General features: G+C 35.9%; 1 protein-coding gene across 1 annotated transcript in view; it reads right to left on the bottom strand.

Moving 5' to 3' along the window:
- DCC (DCC netrin 1 receptor) overlaps positions 1-25,698 on the bottom strand; it is a 776,413-nt gene that overhangs the window by 191,780 nt on the left and 558,935 nt on the right. The window contains 1 exon segment of the mRNA XM_073789896.1: positions 10,500-10,694. Within this exon segment, the coding sequence (XP_073645997.1) occupies positions 10,500-10,694 (195 nt within the window).

The raw sequence follows: 25,698 nt of genomic DNA, 5'->3' as shown, positions 1-25,698 counted from the left end.
CTGGGAGAAAAAAATAAACTATTTGAAGAAATAGTGGCCAAAATATTTTTCAAATTCAATGAACCCGATAAACCCACTGATGCAAGAATCTCAACAGACTCCAAGCAGAAGATAAATAAAACTACACAAAGACATAATATTAAAACTGTGTAAAATTGGTGGCCAAGAAAAAAATCTTCAAAGCAGCCATAAAAAAGACAAATCATGTACAGAGGTACAAAGGTATGGATGACTGCAGTAGTCTTATTGGAAACAAGGCAATGCAGGGAATAGTGAAGTAACATCATTAAAAATGCTGAAAGAAAAACATTGTTTACCTAGAATTCCATTTCCAGTGCAAATGTATTTAAAAAGCAAAGGCACACTGAAAACTTCCTTAGATGTACAAAAATAAAAAATATAATCACCAGCATAATTCCATTAGGAGAAATATTATGGAAGTGCTTCAGGAAGAAAACTACCAGTTGAAAATCCGGATTAACACAATTAAGATATAAAATACATCTTTTTTGGGCTTCCCTGGTGGCACAGTGGTTGAGAATCTGCCTGCCGATGCAGAGGACATGGGTTCGTGTCCCGGTCCGGGAAGATCTCACATGCCGCGGAGTGGATAGGCCCGTGAGCCATGGCCACTGAGCCTGCGCGTCCGGAGCCTGTGCTCCGCAACGGGAGAGGCCAAAGCAGTGAGAGGCCGGCGCACCGCAAAAAAACAAAACAAAACAAAACATCTTTTTCTTATTTTTTTAACCACTAAGGGATACCTCACTGTTTAAAGAAAAAGTAATAGCAATGTACTGTGAAGTGGTATAAGGTCAGTAGAGATAAGTTAAAGATCCGTGCTATAAATTCTAAAGCAATCACTAAAAAAGCGAAATAGCTAAAGCTAATGAGTCCATAAAGGATATATGATAAATGATTAAAAATACTTAATTCCCAAAAATGGCAAGAAAAAGAAGACAAAAGACAACAAATGCAATAAATAAAACACAAATAGCAAAACAGTAGATATAAACCCAACCATATCAATGTGGTTAAATGTAAATGGCCCGAACACCTCAATTAAATGTCAGAGATTGTCATACTGGATAAGCAAACCAGCAAAACAAGACCCAGCTATTGGGATGGCCAAAAAGTTCATTTGGACTTTTCTGTGAGATGTTATGGAAAACCCCAAACGAACTTTTTGGCCAACCCAATATGTTGCTGCCAACAAGAAACCCACTTTGAAGACACAAATAGTTTGACAGTAAAATAGTAATGGAAAAATATATACCTTGCTAACACACAAACAAAAAATAGGCTGGAGTTGTTATATTAATAGACACAAAGTATATTTCAGAGAAAAGAATATTACCACTGATAAAGAGGTATAGCTCATAAAGGATAAAGTGGTTAATTTATCAAAAGTATATAACAATCCTAAGGAACCGTGTGCCTGATAAAAGAGCTTCAAATTGCATGGGGCAGAAAATGACTTAACTAAAGGAAGAAATACTAATCCACAAGTATAAATGCTTAATCATACAATATATCCAGACATCTGTTTCTCTATCTTTTCTCCCCAAGTCAGCCCTGAATCTGGCTCACAAGGTAACAACTCTCAGACCTCCATGATTAAACTCTGGGAGTCATACCTGAATCTATAACTTGTGTTTGATCAGAAATTTTAGGACTGTGTCCTATCTCACTAGATCATATTATTCTGCTGTTGAATTGAAGAGATTTAACTTTGCCAGAATACCTTGTTTTTCCCTATAGGAACTGGAACTTCCCTGAAGTAATGCCTCCTAGTGCAAGTCTTGATCAGGCTCAAAACTGATGCCAGTCTCCTTTCTCCAAGCTAAAGCAATTGATTTTTGCTGTTTATCACAATATTTATCTGAGTGTGTTAACGTAACTCAACTTCATTAAAAAATTATCTTAAACTTTTCCTGTTTACTTTAGTTCTTTTGCTGTTTTTCCTCATTTAAAAAACTGGGATGATATTTGACACTAAAATAATGGAGAAGATGAAGGAATAGACTGGTACTTGTAAAGTCCTTGGAAGAAATGCATAGTAGTTGTCTGTAAACACTAGATGACATTATATACAATATATATAATATGTAATTATATATATATATATATAATTTTTACTCCATTGAGAAGATATTTCCTTCTCTTGTTCCATAATACTATTCATCTATTGTAATAGATTCCAAATAGTCTTAGAAAACGCACTGGGTATAAGACAATGTATCTGCTTTGGATTTCAGGGAGTAAAAAGTGAGAAAAGAGTTACAAATAGAATGGTACATATTATTAATGAATCACCCTGAGGCTGGCCTTAAACACTGCTGAAGAATGCCTGTAGGTTTAGAAGATGCTAACCTCAAAAAAAAAAAAAATCATAAAAAAATCAAATCCATTCTTCCTGATACATTCAGAGTAATGATCTCATAAAATGACCTTTTCTCTTCTGTCCTTACCCCTCTCTGGGCAACCAGTGCTCATGCTGAATGAATCAAACTCTCCCACTCAGGATCTTCTAATCAGCATTCTATTATAGCTGAAACCAGGAGTTTACATTTTTGTCTTTCACACTGAATTGAATGTCACTGTGTCGTTTACATTTTTGTTTCATATTAATTTTAGTAAATGAGTATGTCTTATAAAATTTCATGCGTCTGATGAGTTATCTGAGTTTAAATCCTGGAATCTTCAACTATTTAAAAAATTGTGTATGATATAATAGTCTACTTTTAGGTATAGAACACTATAACTTTCAAGGTTACAAAAACACACAGTTCAAAGCCTGTGGAACTACATTATTTATATTTGCTAAACTACCGATGTACAAAACTATAATAAGAACAATGCCTTATTTATGTGTGCATAAAAGTTTTTAACTTTTAAAAACTTGCAAATGGCTATACTTTTTTACCTCAATTGAATCTCATAAAAAGCTTGTAAGGTAGCATACTTTACTACTATACAGATGAGAAAACTGAGGTTTAGAGGGTCCCACGGTATGAGAATAAAAAGGTTACTGTGCCATATATAACCAATAATTCATTGCTAGAGATCAAACTTAAACCTTTGATAGATTTGATATCACTGGATTATAAACAAATTTAATCACAAATGGAGCCCATTTTCTTAATTAAAAAAAATTACTAAACAGTCCCAAGCAAAATAGTTCCAGTTAGTGTTATAAAAAAGTATTTTTGATAATATTTAGACAATGCATTTACCTAAAAAAAAACTAAATCTTTTAATTAAGGCAAAACTTTAATATTTTTGCAATGATCATGATGCAAAATTTAGTATTTCTATCTCTTATGAAGACCAACTTCTCTACCTGTGTTAACTCTTTTCAATGTCTGTTAACTCTTTATACCACATAATAGGGAATAAAAGGTACTCTTATTCTGCATTTCCACTGAAATACTACAAGGCTGGAGTTCAAATGACTTTTCCAAGATTAAACATTATGGCAGAGACAAAAGTATGCATCTGAACCTATATTCAGAATTATATTCAATTCCACCTTTATTTACTTTTTAGCATTCTTAGACTATATTTATTAACACAAATAAGTGAAGTAGTGCCAAATATAATTCAGATGATAAATACACTTCCTAGAAACCGAGTTTATTTGTACCAAGAGTGTTCACCATAGCACCTGTCCAAAAATATTTAAAAAGGGACTATGAGTTTCCAGTTCTGCTATGATGGAATGAGCACCCTTTAGCTCAACCATCCCACTGCTAACAACTATAAACTCTAAACAAAATACCAAAAAAAAAAAAAGAGAGGGAAAAACCTAAAAACCCAAACAACGTAATATCTGAGGGTGATATAAAAGTAAGCAGACTGTAAAATTAAGTAAGAACTTGGACAAGTCATGAAAGAGAAAACAGGCAAATAAAACAAAAACAAAAAAAAGAGAGAGAGAACAAACAGAAAAGACAAATAAAATGATCAACCTAAATTCAACCATTCATATAATTACATTAAATTTTAATGGTCTAAAAACTCCAGTTAAAAGGCAGAAATTTTCAGTTCATAAAATACCAACACCCAACTATATACTACCTACAAGAGAAAGACAAACGTTAAATACAAGACACAAATTGAAAGTAATGGATTGAAAAAGATATACCATGTGAATTGTAAGTAAAGGAAGGCTAGAGTTGCTATATTAATAACAGATAAAATCATCTTGAAGACAAAGAATGTTATCAGAAATAAAGAGAGACATTTATAATGCTAAACGAGGTGATTTACCAAGAAGACATAACAATTATAAATCTATACTGGCTTAATAATAGACTCTCAAAATAAATGAAGCAAAAAAATTGACAGAATTAAAGGGAGACATAAACATAGACACCTATGTTTATAAAAGGTGATTCTGATACTCAATCTTAGCAATTCACAAACTACTGATCAAAAATTTTAGTAAAGGCATGGATGATCTGAAAAACACTATCAAAGACTTGATCTAACTGACATTTACAGAGCTCTATATCTACTAGCTGCAGAATATTCATGATTTTCAAGTTCACATAGCACATTCAACAAAATTAACAGTATGTTGGTCCCTAAAACAAATCTCAAACATTTAAAAATAGTAAATCGGTGCAGCCACTATGGAGACCAGTATGGTGGTTCCTTAAAAAAACTAAAAATAGAATTACCATGTGATCCTGCAATCCCACTCCTGGGCATATATCCAGAAAAGACAAAAACTCTAATTTGGAAAGACACATGCACCGCAGTGTTCATAGAAGCTCTTCTTACAATAGCCAAGACATGGAAGCAACCTAAGTGCCCATTGACAGATGAATGGATAAAGAAGAGGTGGTATATATACACAATGGAATATTACTCAGCCATAAACAAGAATGAAATAATGCCATTTGCAGCAACATGGATGGAACTAGCGATTAACATATAACTGAAGTAAGTTAGACAAATATCATAACACTTATATGTGAAATCTAAAAAATGATATAAATGAACTTATTTACAAAGCAGAAATAGACTCAAAGACATAGAAAACAAATTTACAGTTACCAAAGGAAATAGCAGGGCGAGGGGAGATAAATTAGGAGTTTGGGATTAACATATACACATTACTATATATAAAGCAAATAAACAACAAGGGCCTACTGTATAGCACAGGGATATTCAATATCTAGTAATAACCTATAATGGAAAAGAATTTGAAAAAGAATCTCTCTCTCTCTATATATATATGGATAACTGAATCACTTTGCTGTATACCTGAAACTAACACATTTTAAATTGCCTATACTTCAATAAAAAATGGTTAAAAAATAAAAAATTTTAAATGTAAAAAATAGTGATATCAGAGTATATTTTCTATCATGATAAAAATATTAAAAATCAATAATAATAAGATAACTAGGCAAACCTAAAATTGTAAAATTAAGCAACACAATAAGTCATAGGGCAAAAAGAAATCAAGGAAAAATTAGAAAATATTTTAAACTAAATGATAATGAATATCCAACATATAAAAATTTGTGGAGGGCTTCCCTGGTGGCGCAGTGGTTGAGAGTCCGCCTGCCGATGCAGGGGACACGGGTTCGTGCCCCGGTCCGGGAGGATCCCACATGCCGCGGAGCGGCTGGGCCCGTGAGCCATGGCCGCTGAGCCTGCGCGTCCGGAGCCTGTGCTCCGCAACGGGAGAGGCCAAAACAGTGAGAGGCCCGCATACCGCAAAAAAAATAAAAAGTAAAAAAATTTGTGGAATGCAAGGAAAGTGGTGCTTAGGGAAACAGCGATAGCTTAAAATGCCTACATTATGAGGTTCTACCTTAAGAAATTACAAATAGAAGTGCAAATTATGACTTCAGTATAAGAAAGAAAATAGTCAAGAGCAAATATGAAAGAAAAAAAGATAGATAGTAGAAACAATCATTAGTGTTAAAAGCTCTTTCTTTGACCAGATCAACAAAATTGATAAACCCCTACCTAGACTGATTATAAAAAAGAAAGAGAACATAAATCATTAATATCAGAAATGTAAAAGCAGTTATCACCACAGATAACCAGAAACAGTAAGAGAATATCATGAACGAACTATGCCAACAAATGTGACAAAATAAAATAGACAGATTTCATGAAAAAATTAACTTGCCAAAATCAATACAAGAAAAAATTAAAAATATGAAAATACCTGTATATGTTAAAGAAATTTAATTCATTTCAAAAGCCTTCCTGAATGGAAATCTCAGATACACATGGTTTTGTTAGTGAATTCTATCAAATACTCAAGAAATAAAAAATATCAATTTTACACAAACTTTTTCAGTTATAGAGAAAGCAAATTGTTCAAATAATTTTATGAGGCTGGTATAAGCTTAGTTTTAAAAAAGAACTAGAAAAAGTCGCTAAATGAATAGAAATTTATCGACAAATGTACTTATGAATATATGCAAAAAATCCTTAATAACTATTAACCAATTAAATCCTGCAATATAAGAATGGGTATTTACCCTTCAAAAGTCAATCAATATAATTAATGATATTAAAAAAAATGAAACGAGGGAAAATATATGACCATTTCATGAGACAGAAAATTATTTTACAAAAATTCAACAAATAAGCATGATAACATTCCCATAAAACTAGGAATAGTAGAAAACTACCTCAATGTGATAACAGACACCTATGAAGAACCTACAACTAACTAACGTCCTTGCTGGGCTGTACCCCGCGGGCCTACAAGCCCTGCATCTGCATAGCACCAAGACCGAAGAAAGAGCCCAGAGTCAGCAACAGAGACACCAATGAACAAGGGAGCTTACACTTCTGAAGCAAGGTCCTGGAGTGACAGCCACCCATGTTCGGGCAGATGGCAGGCAGGACATAGCGGCAGTCTTCGCTTCCGGGAGTGAAGTGGAGATTACCAGTTATAGGGGAATTGACCTCAGGTGAGCTCATTAGCTACCAGGGAAACCAGTAGAGGGGCACGCTTCTCACGGCCCCTTTGATAAGAACAATCACCAGGTGGGGCCTGGGGCAAGTGCATAGGAAGGTCAGTCTTGGGTTTAGGGTTTAGGTGAAACAGGCACTGGTGGGGCTGGGGATGGACAGAGAGCAAGAGAACAGCCATCTTGAGTGGCCTGACCATAGAGTCCTATTTTATGTTTCCCCTAAGATTAGGAACAAAGTAAAGATGCCTGCTTTCACTATTTCTATTCAACATTTTACTGAAGATCTTCATCTTTGCAAGAAAGAAAGAGAAAGAAATAAAACGCAGGAAGATCAGAAAATAAGTATAAAACTGTTCCCATTTTTATATAATATGCTCATTTAAATGGAAAATCTCAGAGCATCTATAAAAACACTAGTAGAACAAATAGTTGAATTTAACAGGTCTTAGGATACCAAGGTTAACATTAAAAAATCAGTTTGTTTGCAGCAAACAGCTGGGAAATAAATTTAAAGAATAATTCATATATATATGTTTTAGGACTTAATCTAACAAAAATATTCAAAAACTCAAGACCTTTACATTGAAAACTATAAAATATTGCTGAGAGAAATTAAACAAGAAATTCAAAAATACACAGTATATTGTTTGAGAATTAACTCAATAAAGCTCTTTTCAAAACTCAACAACTTGTACACTTTATATATGCACAGTTCATTATCTATAAAAATATCTCCACAAAGATAAAAAGATAAAGTGATTGATGGATAGATTGATCAATAGACTGGCAGACAGTAAATATTAAGTTTTTTTAAAAAAGGGACCTGATTTCAAATTAATTTTGCTAAACATTGCTAGAATTCAGATATTGTGCATCTATACCATGTGTATACACCAAACTTGGCATTAGGACTTTTGAATAAAAAGGAGGAAGATTTCAAAAGATTAATTATAAACATCTAATAGTACAAACATTGGTTAATGAAACTCTATGCTGCACTAGGTAAGCTTTGTTTTGTTTTGTTTTAAATCAGGCAATATTTGATACTGTTCAAAATGGTGGTGTATTTCTAGTCCTGATGCAGGTCACAGTACCTGGTGTCTAAATAGTGAGTTACTATGCTGACAAACAAAATGCTATTTGGAACTTCTCATCTCTCACCAAAGAAAAGAGGAGGTTTACTGGTCAGTTACAAACCACGTAGCTTTTTATAGTCTAAAATACAATCGTGATACTTGAAGTTATGGCTGACCCTATGCTTAAAAGTATTACAACTTTCCTTAATTCATTTTTAATTCTATAACTGTCATACTGTTCTTAAATTATATCATTCCCTTTTGTCTATTATATATAGAAGTCTAGATTAATAGCTTTAAAATTGTACTTGAAATACCTTTTCAAAAAGATACTATAAAAACTGATACACCTATTTTAATGTTCAGTAGAACAAATGAAATATTGATGTTTTCTTTGTAGAGTTCAAATGTGAACTTGATTGAATCCTTTATCTTTATAAAAATTAGAACTTAAGATGTGTTTAACATACATTTGGCCAATCAGTGGAAATTCATGTTGAAAAAATACCGGTTTATTTGCATAACCATGAGGATACTGGAACAATAATAAAACACTATTTTTTTTTTTTTTTTTTGCAGTACGCAGGCCTCTCACTGTTGTGGCCTCTCCCATTGCAGAGCACAGGCTCCGGACGCGCAGGCCCAGCGGCCATGGCTCATGGGCCCAGCCGCTCCATGGCATGTGGGATCTTCCTGGACTGGGGCACGAACCCGTGTACCCTGCATCGGCAGGTGGACTCTCAACCACTGCACCACCAGGGAAGCCCAATAAAACACTATTTTATATTTTATGTTAAGACATGGTACTATGTTAAAAGAGTTTCAGTAGAATTTAAATACTTATGTACATACACATGTGTGCATTTAGTGGGAGAGTGGGTGGGTGTCTTTCCAGATAAAGTGCATACTCATGATTATCTATCACTGAGACAGGGTCCTAGCTCATTTTACCTTTATCAGCGTTCCCAGTTCTTTAAAACATACCTTACGATGGGAAATTTATTTTTTAAGCATTTGGAAAGATTTGCCACGGTATTAATCTCCCAAATGCCTCAACTTTACTAGACTTGGAAACTCATGGTAGAGTGTCTTTGTAATAAAGAGCATCATTATCAAAAGCACATGGTGAAACAATGCAGTTTTCCTTCATGACTTCATTCTGAGTTTGCATCACAACCTCATTGCCGGAGAGCCTGTGTACTGCCACGGGAATCTCTCTCTTTGGTGTGTGGTATCAAGATGAACTGTCAGAGATGGTGTAATATACTGAATAATGGATAAATGAAAGTCCCCTGACATAAGTTTGATAGCCATAAAATATGAATTTTGTGATTGCCTCTGCATTCAAACTCAGGGACTGACTGAGAGAATATTATTTCCAAATGCCAAGCTAACTAAAATTGTGGAGATTTGCAGAAGGTGCTTCTCTTATTAGTGTTTGAAGAAATTATAGAGAGAATGGGTCAGTGCAATTTTCCTCTTGCAGTGACAAAACCTTTTCTTGCTACTGCATTTTAGCTATTCAAATTCAAATCAGGCTTCTCATCACAAATGCTCAGTTTCTGAGAGATACTGCAAATAAGCAGCAATTCAATCAGGTTGCCTTTTCACTGAGAAGGTCACTGTACTTCACTTCAAATAATATCGTGTTAAATCAACAGGTAGAATCAACTTGCTTTTTGCATTATAACAATTGTTTAACTTATTGGCACGCTATATATGACATATATTCATTTTATTTCCCTCTGCTAATGATATAATCTCTTATTGCACTATGGAAAATCCAGTGTAAAATGAATATGAAAATTTTGCACATGTTAACCCTCTCTGAATAAACAAAGTTTCAATGAATTCAGAAACATCACAATAGAAGTATTGTATTCAGTAAAAGGAGGTTAAATACTGTAAGAGAAGTTGGATGGGGAGGGATCAGGAATATATGTAGAGAGGAGTTTGATTGCTCCAAGTTACTGTCTTGGTTGAAAATTCCTTTTTTAAAATCTTGTTCTACAGTCATAATGAGATATCCATCAAGCTTTATCTATAAATACTAAGGGGGGGGGGAAGGTAATGTGACTAGATAATTCACGGTTAAAGAAAAATTGACAGAATATCTTTCTAGGGAAAGAAAAAATTTGCTGACTTTCTTTCTGTAAGAATTATTAAGATTAGAAGTTTCCATTGACAGAGGAAAAAGAAAAATGTTCCAATGCACTTTTTCTATCCTTATGACACGCAGGCAGGGTACATACCAGGACACACACTATGGTGTATCTGTCTAGATAAAATTCTCCAATTCAAAATCCAGACAGGGAAAATGTATGTGTGTATATAGGAGGGTGGGTGAGAGAGTTATGAATTAATATATGTTACAAATTGAAATAAACTTCCAAAGAACAATTTTCCAAGAAAGAAAATAATTTCAAATAAGTCATTTGTTTTCTTTAAGAGAAGAAAAATCACAGCTACTCACCTAACCTCTCAATGGAATAATATCGCTGTTTACTGTCCACACGTACTGTCTCGGCATAAGGGCTCCCAACGCCATAACCGATGATGTAACCTCGCACCACAATATTTGGGTTCAAGGGAGGAGTCCAACTCATGATGATGCAGTTGGTCTGGGGCCTCACATGAAGAGAGCTTGGCTGGTCAGGGACTTGAGACTCTAGAATTCAAAAGGAGGACAACACCATGTTTCATAATAGAACACAGAGCATGGTAAAAGGTCCCATTAAACAAGACTTAATATCATGTTCCAGAGACCCTCAAATGACGCACCACTTATTGCCCGAGTTCCTCCTTCTATTAGTTTATGATATGATTTCTATGTTTGATTTGACTTTCTCAGGATTTCTTAAACGCAAGAGGATACTGAATTCCCTCCAGAGGCGCTGTAGCATCATACATCTTTTCTCCTAACAGACTTTTTTCCTTGGGATTCTTTTTTTCTCATATATTTCTTCTTAGGTATCATTAATAAGGGGTGAAATCAACACAGATATAAGAATAATAGAAAGGGAAATGCAATATCAAAAACTGTCTTGCCCAAGGATTATTTACTCTGATTTAACTAGAGAAGAAAATGAATGTAGCAGTCCTTTCTTAAGAAATTGTCAGGATAAAAAATTTAGGGCCATGATTTGCTCAGCCTGAATAGGATGGTACTTGACCCATGGTTTATTGCATGTGCGAAAAGTGTATTTATTATTAAAGGAAAGGAGAGAGTGGCCCGGATTAAAGCCGCACAGACTTTGGAGTGTGAAAATTGGCTTTAATACCAGGCTCTGTCATTTACTGGTTGTGTGTTCTCATCAAATTATTTATCTTCTCTGAGTTTACCTATTAATTAAACTGGCATTCCAAATACTGATTGACACAAAGCTTGAGCTCTGGAAGTAATCAAGAGAAGCATTCAAATTTTTACTGGATTCTCACTAGATGTGAAACTTTAAAACCTTATTTATCCTCCCTAAGCCTCAGTTTCCTCATGTGCAGAATGAGGATAAGGATAGTAATGGTCTCATTTCGTGGTGAGGAGATTTAATAAAATTATGCACCAAAACACTCCAATTATGAGTAGCACCAACTGGCAGCAGCTCCCAGAAAGAAAATGCACTCGCTACCCTGATATAATTTTTTTTAAAGAGACTGTGTTGAAAATTAATAAATTGGCCTTCTGATTTTTACATCACCATTCTTCCCTATGATCCTATCCCTAAAGAAATGAGGTATTTTCTGGACACTGATCATAATTCTATTAATAAACATTAGTAGAGTGCCTACTGGGTTTGAGGTATAAGGCTAGGTACCCATGACAATCACGTTACAGGAGAGAGTAAATACGGCAGACCTAAAACCTGTACTCTTGCTGTTTATAGTTTAATGGAAAAGACAGAAAAGTAAAAAGGCAGTTACAATATACTATGATATATATATTTTTTTGTTCGTTTGTTTGTTTGTTTGTTTTTTTGCGGTATGCAGGCCTCTCACTGTTGTGGCCTCTCCTGTTGCGAAGCACTGGCTCCGGACGCACAGGCTCAGCGGCCATGGCTCACGGGCCCAGCCGCTCCGCGGCATGTGGGATCTTCCCGGACGGGGGCACGAACCCGTGTGCCCTGCATCGGCAGGCGGACTCTCAACCACTGCGCCACCAGGGAAGCCCTATGATATATATTTTGATAGGTTTCATACAGGCACATGTAGCCTATTCTTTGAAAATCAAAGTAGTATTCTAGGAAGAAATTTAAGAAAGAATATACCCATGTAAACTTTAATAGTCCGTTACGTGCTTTGCACAGTTCTTGGCAATTGATAAGTACTCAAAAATATTAGTGATTTAAACTGTATTCAAACTATTTGTGTTCATTATCTCTTTAATACTGAAAATCTCTGAAGGTAATACATGTCAAATTATGTAGGAGAGTTTGATGACTAAAGGTAATATTAAATTTTATTTTTCTCCTTGATGTAATGGCAAAAGATGATGTAATCTTCACCACCTTTATCCATCTTCAACACGCACACTTCTAGCTTAAGTGGTATATGGAAGCATGTTTTTTATTGAAGCTTTTAAACTAGGTACCATACTAACAGCTCTTCAAAAGATGCTACATTCTAAAGGTGCTACGTCAACAACATTTTCTAAAGATGCTCTTTTTTTTTCCTTGAAGATACCCATTTGTGAACAAAAGGGACAAGCTATTGTTTGCCCTGAAGATGCCGGAGATATAATATGCAAAGGTGTAAAAAATCATCTCAAAATGTATATATAAATCTTAACAACAGAACACAATGTTTGTAAAGAACTTCCTACTATAAACCCAATGTAAAAGTAATAAAAAGATGAAAGGGATGGATTAATACTTTTCAACCCTATTGCCATGGAGGCTCTCCAGTGTCCTTGAAATGTAATGGGCTCTACAATGAATTCTATCTGGCATATTTGATGTTTTTGAAATAATTATTGAAATAGGATAATCTGCCTAATCTTATTTTTAGAAAAGGAACTAAATGTGATTCAGATTTTCTGCATTTATGACTTTTTCAAAATAATATGAAAGCCTAATGATTTGAATGACAATATTCAACATCTTTTAGAATAAAAAGAAAAAAAAATTCAGAATAACTATTTCTCCATTTTTCTGCAAACCACAGAATATCCCCCTGCAAGTTAGTTAAATTAATAACCATAAAATTACATCTATAAGAGCTTTAAGGGTACCATGGTAATGAATGCACGAACTGATTCTTGAAGAAGAGGGGCTGTCGGTACACAAGACCCATCTTTATTCTTCACTACATAAAAGGAGTTTCAATCCTAGATGCAAACCTCAAACTACTTTTTAACGTGATAAAAAAATAAGGGTGTTGATACATAAGAGTATATGCTGCCTCCCATCTAAACATTTAATGGGTTCTTACAACCCAGTTAAGATAATTGGGCCAGGGACTTCCGTGGTGGTGTAGTGGTTAAGAATCCACCTGCTAATGCGGGCGACGTGGGTTCTAGCCCTGATCCGGGAAGATCCCACATGCTGCGGAGCAACTAAGCCCATGTGCCACAACTACTGAGCCTGTGCTCTAGAGCCTGTGCACCACAACGCCTGAGTCTGCACTCTAGAGCCTGCAAGCCACAACTACTGAGCCTGCATGACACAACTACTGAAGCCTGTGTGCCTAGAGCCCTTGCTCCACAACAAGAGAAGCCTGTGCACCGCAATGAAAAGTAGCCCCTGCTCGCTGCAACTAGAGAAAGCCTGCGCCCAGCAATGAAGACCCAACGCAGACAAAAATAAATTAAAAAAAAAAAAAAAAAAGATCATTGGGCCAGACAGAATGGTGCCTGTCAAGTATCAGACTTAAGTCATTCAAAATATATGGCCTCATCATAAAGATAACTGTGTTAGGAGATTATTCATAATCTGGAATAGCCCATTTTTACCCACCTACTCACTTCTTAATATAAAGACAGAAACGACAATTTTCCTTTTATGCTACCTGCGTGAGTTTTGTCTAATGCAGCTGACCTTACAGATTATGAAAGTGGTTACTACTGGAATGAACTATAAAACATTTAGAAAATCCACTATGCAAGGTAAATGATGTAAGTACCCTTTGTTTGAAGGCCAAAACAAATTTGCTATTTAGAAGTCCATGACAGATTTTATAAGTACCTCTAGGATAATGTCTGCATATATAAAGCATAGAGAAGTAGTAAGGTAATTATTGAAATAACTTGAAAACAAAGAACATATCTTGCCTGAAATATCCAAATTAACAAGGCCGCAAATTCCTACCAGAGTCAAGATAACTAGGTTAACTGCCATTCCTGATTAGATTATGGAATTATGAATTCTGTCTTAGTTTGTTTCTAAAGAATATTGTTCTCTGAGTGATGATACGGACTTTCACTAATGAGTAATATTCACATATAGCACACTGGGAAAGTTACCAGACTAATCTCAGTGACATTTCAACAATTACTGTGCATCTCCTATGCATCAGTCATAGTTCTAGGTACTGGGAATAGAGTATTGAGGGAGATAAGACCAAAAAAATTAAGAATAAACAAACAAGGAAATCATGAGATCTTGGTAAGCTAGGATATAGGATATAACTGAATCACATACGTGACACATCAAGGAAGGTATCCCTGGAAGAGTCTAAGGTGAATGATCAGAGAGCCAGTCAAGTAGCCCTCAGGGTGGAAAGCTTTATAGACAGAAGGAATAACTACAGCAAAACCTCTAGAGGAAGAAGGAACTTAGTACTTGAAGAAACCAAAGAAGGTCACTGTGCTTGATCATAGACGGAAAATGAAGAGGATAAAAAGGGAGTCACCCAGTGGGAATGTAAAACGGTGCAGCTGCTATGGAAAATAATATGGTGGTTCCTCAAAAAATTAAAAATAGAATTACCAGGGCTTCCCTGGTGGCACAGTGGTTGAGAGTCCGCCTGCCGATGCAGGGGACGCGGGTTCGTGCCCCGGTCCGGGAAGATCCCACATGCCGCAGAGCGGCTGGGTGCGTGAGCCATGGCCGCTGAGCCTGCGCATCCGGAGCCTGTGCTCCGCAACAGGAGAGGCCACAACAGTGAGACGCCCACGTATCAGAAAAAAAAAAAAAAAAAAGAATTACCATATGATCTAGCAATTCCACTTATGGGTATATGCTTGAAACAATTGAAAGCAGGTATTCAAACAGATATTTATATACCTGTGTTCATAGCAGCATTCAGGATACTCAAAAGGTAGCATTCAAGATACTCAAAAGATAGAAGCAACTCAAGTGTCCATCATGATAAACAAACTGTGTCCTATACATATAATGGAATAATTTTCATTTCAAAAGGAAGGAAATTCTGACATGCTACAAGAACCTTTAGGACATTATGCAAGTGAAATAAGTTAGTCACAGTAGGACAAAATTATACGATTCCATACATATGAGATATTTAAAACAGTCAAGTTAATAAAGACAAAGTAGAATGATGACTGCTGGCAGCTGGGAGGAGGGAAGAGGGAGGAGTCAGGAGTTACCATTTAATGGGTATAGCGTTTCAGTTTTGCAAAATTAAAAGAGTTTTGGAGAAGGGTGGTAGTGATGGTTACTAAACAGTGTGACTGTACTTAACGCTACTGGACCGTACACTTAAAAATGGTTAAAATGGTAAATTTTGCATAATGTGTACTTTAAAACAATTCTTTAAAAAGTTAAAAAAATTTGGAGACCATGAAAACATGTTTGCACTTGTCTGCGCGGCCACTGTGGAGATGCAGTGTACGTATTTGGGACTTTTGAGAGGTAGAGTCAACAGAGCTGTGTCACTGGCATGGTAAAGAGGAGGATCGATGATAACTCACAGACCTTTGGCTTTTGGGCAACTGGTGGATGATGTACTGAGCTGAGGAAAAACAGACACATTTTTTGGTCGTGGTCAATTTGAGATGCCTGTTAGTCACATATATAGATATTAGGGAACTAGGAAGGGATAGAGGTTTTGGAGAAAGACCACGGACAGGTTTATAGATGTGGAAGCCACCAGCATACAGAAGGTATTTAAAATAAATTTGCATGGATACACAGTGTGAGCATGTGTGAAAACAAATAAAATACAAATAAGATGCTATCAAGCAAATAAGATCACCCAAAACTCCCTAAAGTCCTCCATTATCACATTGGAAGGCCAGGTTCTTTACTTTTTTTTTTTTGCGGTATGCGGGCCTCTCACTGCTGTGGCCTCTTCCGTTGCGGAGCACAGGCTCAGCGGCCGTGGCTCACAGGCCCAGCCGCTCCGCAGCATATGAGACCTTCCCGGACCGGGGCACGAACCCGCGTCCCCTGCATCGGTAGGCGGTCTCTCAACCACTGCGCCACCAGGGAAGCTCTGTCCTCATTTCTTACCACTTCCCCCCTTGCTCACCTCATCCCAGCCATCCACAGTGGACACTTACTTTTCCTCAAACATGACAGGCACGCTCTGGCCTCAGGGTATTTGCACTTGCTGTAGCCTCTGCCTGGGAAGCTCTGCCTCAGAGATACCTTCCTCCCTGACCTTCTTCAGGTTCAGTTATTTAATTTCCAATTTCAGACTTCTCTGGCTACCATATTTAAAATTGCAATCTTTCCCTAATCTCTAATCTCTTACTACTCTCCTAATAATCTCCTCTCATGTTTTTCCCCATAGGATTTATGGTCACTTATTGTGCTACCTATTTCATGTGATTATTTCATTATTCTTTGTCTCATCTCTCTCCATAAATTATCTATAACTCCAGTAATTAGAATAGTTCCTGGCACAAAGCGCTCAAGAATACAGGAATAAAGCCTATATTTCCTATAAGGTTCAATACATTATGCATGACTCATTAAATATAAAATTACCACAATTTTATATAACTCTCTCCATAACATTTTTAAGAAAAAAAATGGAATAACATTTTTTAACTTTGATGCTGAAACGAGATGAAAATATAGTTATTAATGTCGTTTTCTCCTAGTCACCAGCAAGATTGGTCTCCTCTGGCTCCTGCTAACGAAAATGATTGCGGCTGTGTACCGTCTGCTGTGGATACGGCACTGCCAAGTAGTGTCAGGCAGCTGGTACTTTTGACAAATACATGTTTATTCTTTATTTAGTATGCTGCATTTTATGTTTCCTTTTGTTAGAGTTTTGCTCCAGTCCTTAACAGCTTATATTTCTTTACAGAGAGTTACAGAAGGCAATTGACATACCCACACTCTGTCTTTCTAGACAGGTCTGGTACATACTAATGTGTTCATTTCTACTGGCAGGGCCTGTTCTCAGCAAAGGACATCATCTTCCTTAAGCCACTACACCTCTGTAAACTTGGAATGTTGTTTGTTTATTGCAGGGGACAATCACTTCTATTCATCATTTAATTCGACTGTGTTATTCTGTTTTATTTTTTGCAGTTCTACTCCTACCATTTTCTCAGACTTAACTTTTTAATATAGTTTTAAAATTTACACGCAGCAAATTCACTCAGTGGTACTCAGTTCATGTATCCAGCATTCCCGCCATGGTACAGGAAAGTACCACCCCCACCTCAAAATTTCCTCATGCTGCTTCGCTTTGCAATCATTCCCTCCCCCAATCTCAGGAAGCCTGCTGGCCTGGGTGACTGGTGGATGCCGGTACTGTCCCAATGTGAATAACACATTGAGTCATAACAGAAATGATGCCTTGCAGATCAGCTCACAACCTCCAGTTGTTTAAAAGGATGTGTTTTTGAGCTCTCCATCTTTGTTATACTTGAAAATACCAAAAGAAAAAAACAACAAAATCTTTAAAACCACCCATGGCCAATCTGTCTTGGAATTATATAAGTGATAACTTCACCCTCTTTTGCTTCAATTCCATCATTAGAATCACTGTCAACTAGCTTGATGTAAGAGAAGGAAAACTTTATGTTCTACCAAAAGTACTGGCGATAGCCTCAACACTATTTATTGAATAATCTGCTGATGGAAATATCAACTTTATTATTTTATTTATTTCTCAAATGATAGCAAATGTTTCTGCTCTCTATGTTCTGTTACACTGATCTACATACTTGTCTATTTCTATGCCAGACAGTACTATATTGGTTTTAAATCAGGTTTTATACTAAAAATGTTTGTTCTACTTTTTCAAAATGTTTTCGAATTCTTTTATATTTATTCTTCCATATAAAGTTTACTCTGATTGGAATAATATTACATTAACCATTAATTTGGGAAAAACTGAGTTATGTAATGGCAAGTTTGCATCAAAGAATATACATACCTTTCTATTTACTCATGTTTTATTTTTTATATTTTAATAAAATGCTATTGTTTTCTTCATATACATTTGTTTACATCTTGTTAAATTTAGTCTTAGATTTACTTTAGGTTGCTGTATGAGTGCATTTCTTTTCTTTTTAATATTTAAACTAATATTGATAGTGTAATAAAAAGCTACTTTTGTGTATGCATGTTTGTGTGTGTGTGTATATATATATATATATATATATATATATATATATATATATATATCGAAACCTACTACATTACATTTTCTTATTGGTTCTAATAGGTTTTCAGTGTAGTTTCTTAAAATTTCCAAATATGCAGTCACACCATTTATAAAAATCAATTCTTTCCCTCTGTAATAAAATGTTACGGCTTTTTAAGTTTTTTTGTTTTTGTTTTTGTTTTTACCAAAACCTCTACACTCTGTTGAATAACAGAAATAGTAGAAATAGGAAGCTTCCTTAGCTTGTTTGGATCTTAAAGCCAAAGGAGTTAGTATTTTACCATGTAGCATAATGCTTACATTTTTACAATAATTTTTTTTTTTTTTTTTTTTTGCGGGACGTGGCCCTCTCACTGTTGTGGCCTCTCCCGTTGTGGAGCACAGGCTCCGGATGCGCAGGCTCAGCGGCCATGGCTCACGGGCCCAGATGCTCCGTGGCATGTGGGATCTTCCCGGACCGGGGCACGAACCCGTGTCCCCTGAATCGGCAGACGGACTCTCAACCACTGCGCCACCAGGGAAGCCCCAATAATGCTTTTTACAATAATATTTTGAAAGTTTCTTTATATTCCTATGTTAACATGAGTTTTTAAAAGATTGGTAATAACCGTCTAAATTTACAAAACACCCTCCTGCATCTATTGATAAAATTATATGACAACACCCCTTTAAATTATTCCTTAATTAGATGGTGGCTTTTAAGATGTGCTGAATGTATGTCCTGCTTTCGTATCAGAAGGGAACACATCTAATCTCTTAATGCAGACAAGGCTTTATGATCATGAACAAGAAGCAGCTTCATAAGACAATGATATTAGTATTTCATATTGCTGTCAAGGTTTGAGATCTAATTTATCAAAACAAACAATATCAATAAGCATTTGTTGAGTGTTTGATATATATCAGACATGCTGCTGAGTATTTTACTACCATTATCATAGTTAATTTTCACAAAAATGTGTTGGTATTGTTGTTACTCTACTTGTAGATGAGAAAACTCAGGGAAGTTTAGCTCCTTGCCCAAGATTGTATAGTGAGTGGAGCAGGATTCAAACCTAGTTACTAAGACTTCAGAGTCCACAATTTTATCCATTACATTACACTTAGAAAAAGTCAATCAAGTCATAGGGAATCAAACATTTCATGAGAGCATTAAAAAAAAGTTTGCTACAGCCAAGGAAAGGATTTGGAATTTCCTTGAACATTTATTGAAGTCTAAATAATCTGTACCATGCTTTGTATAGTGGAGCTCTGAGATTTTGAACAACCACTCGCTGAAGAACTAAAGCAGATTTTAAATTCCTTTCAAAAACCAGTTTTGGCTTTGATGGCAACATTTCTTATATGTAAGGTGAATTCCACTTGAATGAGAGTAAGGGGCTGTATTCTTCAACTTCATGATGACTTGGCTGCTGTACCACTGGCCTAACCTTATCCCATGAGCCTATTTGTCAATCAGCAATGCAAAATATCATGGATTTCCTATCAAAAGCCCATGTGAAAGAAATCCTTTTTCACAACATGCCACCTACATTCCACTGTGCATAAAATCTCATACTAACATCTTTATATCTCCAGATGATCACATTTGCAAGATCAATGGTATAAACCCCCCCACTCTTTATCCTCAAATTGGTACATCTACTTAGATGCATTTTAAAAGCATGTTTTTATCAAAAGAAATAGTCAAATGAAAATAATTTCTGTATTTGTTAAAATTTTAAAATCAATTTTATAAAACTGTACCTAATATTTTTAATCTAAAGGGTATACAAGTAAACCATGTTGCCTAGATTTTAGGTGTTAAAAGTTACATTCGAGATGTAACATAATTTCTTTCGGACCAAAGAATTATTTAGAAGTATGTTTTATATTTGCAAATATATATTGGGTATTATATTATTATTAACTATTAGTTTAATTACATGGTGATCAATGAATGTGTTTAGTATGATCCAAGAACTTTAAATCCATTTCTTTATAGGCAAACACTAAATGTTCTTTGGATGCTTAGGGAAAAAAAATATGATTTTCTAATTGTGTGAATATTTCAGTTATGTCCAAGTAAATCTTCTATATTCCTTCCTTTTTCCTTTTTTTTTAACTGGTTATGATGGGAGTAGGGCAGTTCTTTTTTTTTAATTTTTATTTTTTTTATACAGCAGGTTCTTATTAGTCATCAATTTTATGCACATCAGTGTATACATGTGAATCCCAATCACCCAAATCATCAACCACCATTCCCACCCACCCATGGCTTTTTGCCCTTGGTGTCCATATGTTTCTTCTCTACATCTGTGTCTCAACTTCTGCCCTGCAAACCGGTTCATCTGTACCATTTTTTTAGGTTCCACATACATGCTTTAATATATGATATTTGTTTTTCTCTTTCTGACTTACTTCACTCTGTATGACAGTCTCTAGATCCATCCACGTCTCAACAAATGACCCAATTTCGTTCCTTTTTATGGCTGAGTAATATTCCATTGTATATATGTGCCACATCTTCTTTATCCATTTGTGTGTTGATGGGAATTTAGGTTGCTTCCATGACCTGGCTATTGTAAATAGTGCTGCAATGAACATCGGGGTGCATGTGTCTATTTTTTTTTTTTTTTTTGGCGGTACGCGGGCCTCTCACTGTTGTGGCCTCTCCCGTTGCGGAGCACAGGCTCCGGAGGTGCTCCGGATGCGCAGGCTCAGCGGCCATGGCTTACGGGCCCAGCTGCTCTGCGGCATGTGGGATCTTCCCGGACCAGGGCACAAACCCGCGTCCCCTGCATCGGCAAGCAGACCCTCAACCACTGCGCCACCAGGGAAGCCTGCGTGTGTCTTTTTGAATTATGGTTTTCTCTGGGTATATGTCCAATAGTGAGATCGTTGGACCACATGGTAATTCTATTTTTAGTTTTTTAAGGAACCTCCATACTGTTCTCCATAGTGGGTGTATCAATTTACATTCCCCCCAATAAAAATAATATTATTTTTCCCTTTTCTTGTCCTACTTTCTATTTCAAGTTTACTGCTCATTTTTTTCATACCTTTTGGCCTCAAATGATGTTAACATGAAACCAAAAGAAAACACAAACTGGTTTATCTTATTTTATACAAATTTTATTTTGGTATAATTATACTTAATCTTTGTCAATGATTGAAATGACACAAACAAAAAAATTTTTTTTTCTTCTGGCAGTTGTATTAGTTTCCTATTGCTACTGTACTTGGTGTATTAAATTACCACAAGCTTAGTGGCTTAAAACAGCATAAATTTATTATGTTACATTTCTGGAGGTCAGAACTCCAATATCTGTTTCAGTGAGCTAAAATCAAGGTATCAGCAGGGCCTAATAACTCTTTCTTGAGGCTCTAAGGGACCATGTGTTTTCTTGCTTTTTTCGAACTTCCTTGGCTCACGCCCCACGTCACTCCAACCTGATTCTGCTGTCACACCTCCTGTCATTCTGAGCTTCCTACCTCCCTCTTCCAAGAACACTTTTGAACACATTGGGTCCACCCAGATAATCCAGGATAATCGCCTATCTCACAAACCTTAATTTAATCACATCTGCAAAGCCCCTCACTCACAGACCCCAGGGATTAGGATGTGGACATTTTGGGGGGCCATTATTCAGCCTACCACAACTCTTCCATGTATTATTTTCTCCTTCCTTCCTTCCTTCTTTGTCTCCTTCTTCCTTTCTTTTTTCTATTCTTCAATTTATTTCAGTGAGTCAAAAACTTACTTTTCTCATTTCTCCTTCTGCCTAGAGATTTCCCACTTGTCAGAGTCTATTTTTTGAATGAATATGACATTTTTAATATGCAATGTTTCTTCTTTCTGGGTGGAGTCATCATCTTAGATTTTACCATTATTCTTAAAATAAACTTTAATGTGTTCCTTCTCAAAGCCATATGCCCAGGGAGTATCACATATCATGCAGATTCCAAAAGGCAGAAGTTTTTTCATGGTTCACTTCTCAAATGAAATGAATTTGCAGTAATTCCACTTTACCATTACCGAACAGGCTAATAGGGTTAATTATCTATTTCCTGGGGTCAGGAAATTAGAACCTCTTCTTAGATTCACAGTTTTTGCTTACATCACTCTTGTATTTTCAGGAGTCTCTGCATTGCTGATTTTTGCTAGCCAAGCTCCTCCATTTTAGGGTAGAGGTTTAATTTTAAATTATATCATTATTGATTTGTATAACAATTTCTACCTGTTCACTTTAATTTTTTTTTTTAAAGCAGCACAAATGGATGTCCAACCTCAATTTCCTGGAGGATGCCTTTCTGAACTTCCTCATAAATTCCTTCATATCTTTATGCAAGACATTTACATAAGAACTTTGGGGAATTCTAATGATTTTGTTTTTTTAAGCTGAAATTTTGAGGCACAAAATAAATATTTTAAAACTTCCCAGCTGTTAGTAATAGCGAACATGCTTTCAGGGAACCCTGAACAAACAGTGAGGTTTGGCTCTGTAATTACTTTAACAAAACATCCTAATTAAAAGGGTAATCCATAAGGAACTGGAGTATTTCTCCAAGTTACTGTAGATCTTCACACTGCTTAAATCAAACAGAGAAGGCAAGAGAAGCTACAGAAGTCACGGAAGGAGAGGGAATTACTTTCATTGCTTTCAGCTATCTGTACAAACCGCTGCTTCTGTTTAGCTGACTTGCAAGGCTCAGAGTTACCATTACCACCCTAATGAGTAGATCACACCTTCTGAGTTCACAAGGTGACTTAAAGGCAAAGGGAGAAAGTTATGCAACACTATGCACCTAGAAGGGCCAACACTGGGTTTCCCAGCCAATGTAGATTTCTCTGGCTACAGCAAAGAATGCCTCCCATTTCAAGTGGTTTTCAAAAGGATTGCTTCCTCCTTATCCGAAAACTTAAAGGAAATCAAAGCCATTCTATATGGAAATCTGACTTCGGAATGCTTAGCTATGAAAGCTCTGGTAGAAGTCATCTAAGTCTCATTTTATAATTTAAACATTTACTTGAATAAGTTAAAATGAGATGAATATTTAAAGAAAACTTCCATAGCTTAAATATATGTATATATTTATCCTATAGATTCTATATTCTATATTATTTCTATATTTCCATATAGAAAGAGAGCAAGCCATCCCGCTGAGTATTCTCTTGGCGCTACTAGTGACCACTTCTGAGCTTGTCCATTCATCCGAATATTAATTCGTATCAAGGGTTATACTTTCTACTATTTGAATGATGTAGTCAAAAGAAAAAAAAACAGGAGGAAGGAAGAGGAATTGAAATCAGTTTCAGGGAGTTGCTCAGTGAAAAGAGATCACGGGGTCCAGAAATTGAGAAAGCCTTAGGACCAAATATGTCTGGTCCTATTAATTTAGTACAGTGAGTAAAATCAGTGCTTTACAAAGCAAGTGAAACACATCTGTCCCATGCTCCTATAGTTAAATACCCTGAAATGGCTATTAGTTTCCATTACGTTTTAAATGTATACTATCTTAAATCATAAACTATAACAGCATTATGTGCAAGAAGTATGAACTGTACTAGGTTTCTTCTATTAATTTTTCATTTACCTTTTGTCAGATTACTGATGCACATCTTACGATCAAGGACAAGAACTGTGTAAACAATTATAATCCAAATGAAGAAGTGCAAGAATGAGAGAAGAGGCAGTATTTGAAATGTACTGAAATGTGTTAACCAGCTGCTAAAGGAGTACCATTTGGATGAGGGAGGATGAATTCTGAACAAATAGTGGTAGAAATGATTTTTCTTAAGGTATTCACTTTGAAAAATGTCTACTATGCTGTCCTACACACCCTTCCCTGTAATCCTAGCCATCAGTCCCCTTTCCCTGAAGTTTCTAGTTTAAGTACTATTTGTTTTCATGATGCCTGTTCAATCATTGCAGCCAGTATCTGTTAGTGCCTCAAGAGAGCTGTTCATTTTTCACATTTGTACTCCGTTTACTTGGCACATCATAACTGCTTAATCAATACTCAAATAAGGAAAAAAGTCAGGAGGGATGCTGCATGCAGAAGAGAGATATTATTAAGCTAAAAACATGGTATAGTTCAAACATCCAGTGAAACACCATTTATTAAGACACTATTCATGAGCTCGGCATAGAGGTTCTTGATTAGAATAGATGTATGAAATGGATTCTACTTAGATCACATAGATATGAAAAGAATGCAGTTAAGTGGAAGCTTTGTGCCATCCCAGGAGCTGTGATTTTACATTTCGGTTCTACGTACAATGTGAGTCTTTCAGAGTGAGGAGAAAGAACACATAAGTCAAGTGGAGCGTCCCATTCATCCTGCATATTTTATAGGAACTTCAGCACCTCCACTCCATTTATTTTCACTCCTTCCGGTAAGAGATAGAGTCCCTTAAGTTTGGGTAAATGATATGACTTTATTTCTTAGAATCTTTTGCCTTGAATCACTGTGTTTTTATTGTCATTGGGTCAGTTCTAAAGGATTCATGGGGACTTTGCTTTGATAACCTGTACTGGGCATTGACTCACCCAACCCGGTCTTAAGTGTCAGCTCCACAGTTACCAGCAGAGTGACTGAATCAAGTTGGTTTAATTTTCTTAGCTTAAGTTACTGTTCTTTAAAAGTAAGGATAACAATATATACCCCACATGTATAGATGAGAGTATAAAACACAAGTATATAAACTTTAAAAGTTATTTCTCAAGTAAAATAGAAAAATGAAGTATTCCTACAGCATATCCTAACCGTCCTTTTATTGTTTAAATAAGACAGATCATGTCCTCATGACTTTAGGCCCAGCTATCCTGGCCTCCTTGTCATACTTCAACCACCAACTGGGCTTCAAATTCTGGATGGTCTCTTCTTGCTATTCCTTCTGAACCAAGGGCTCTTGTTTGACCTATTTGCATGGCTGTCTCCCTCACTTTCTCAAAGTCTGTGCTATATTTTCCTAATATGAGAAATCTTCTCAATCCCCTATATAAAAGAGTACTCCCGAATCATTTGTTATTCCTTCTACCACACTTTATTTTCTTCTGATAATTTATCACTATCTATCTCTACCTCAATAAAATTTATACTCTTTGAGAGTAGGGACTTTGTTTATTGCTTTGCCCCTAGTACCTAAAATAATGCCTGGTATATAA

This window comes from Tursiops truncatus, chromosome 13, assembly GCF_011762595.2.
Source record: "Tursiops truncatus isolate mTurTru1 chromosome 13, mTurTru1.mat.Y, whole genome shotgun sequence".
NCBI lineage: Eukaryota > Metazoa > Chordata > Mammalia > Artiodactyla > Delphinidae > Tursiops > Tursiops truncatus.
The sequence above is the reverse complement of the archived record's forward strand: the minus strand, read 5'-3'. Positions and strand labels throughout refer to the sequence as shown.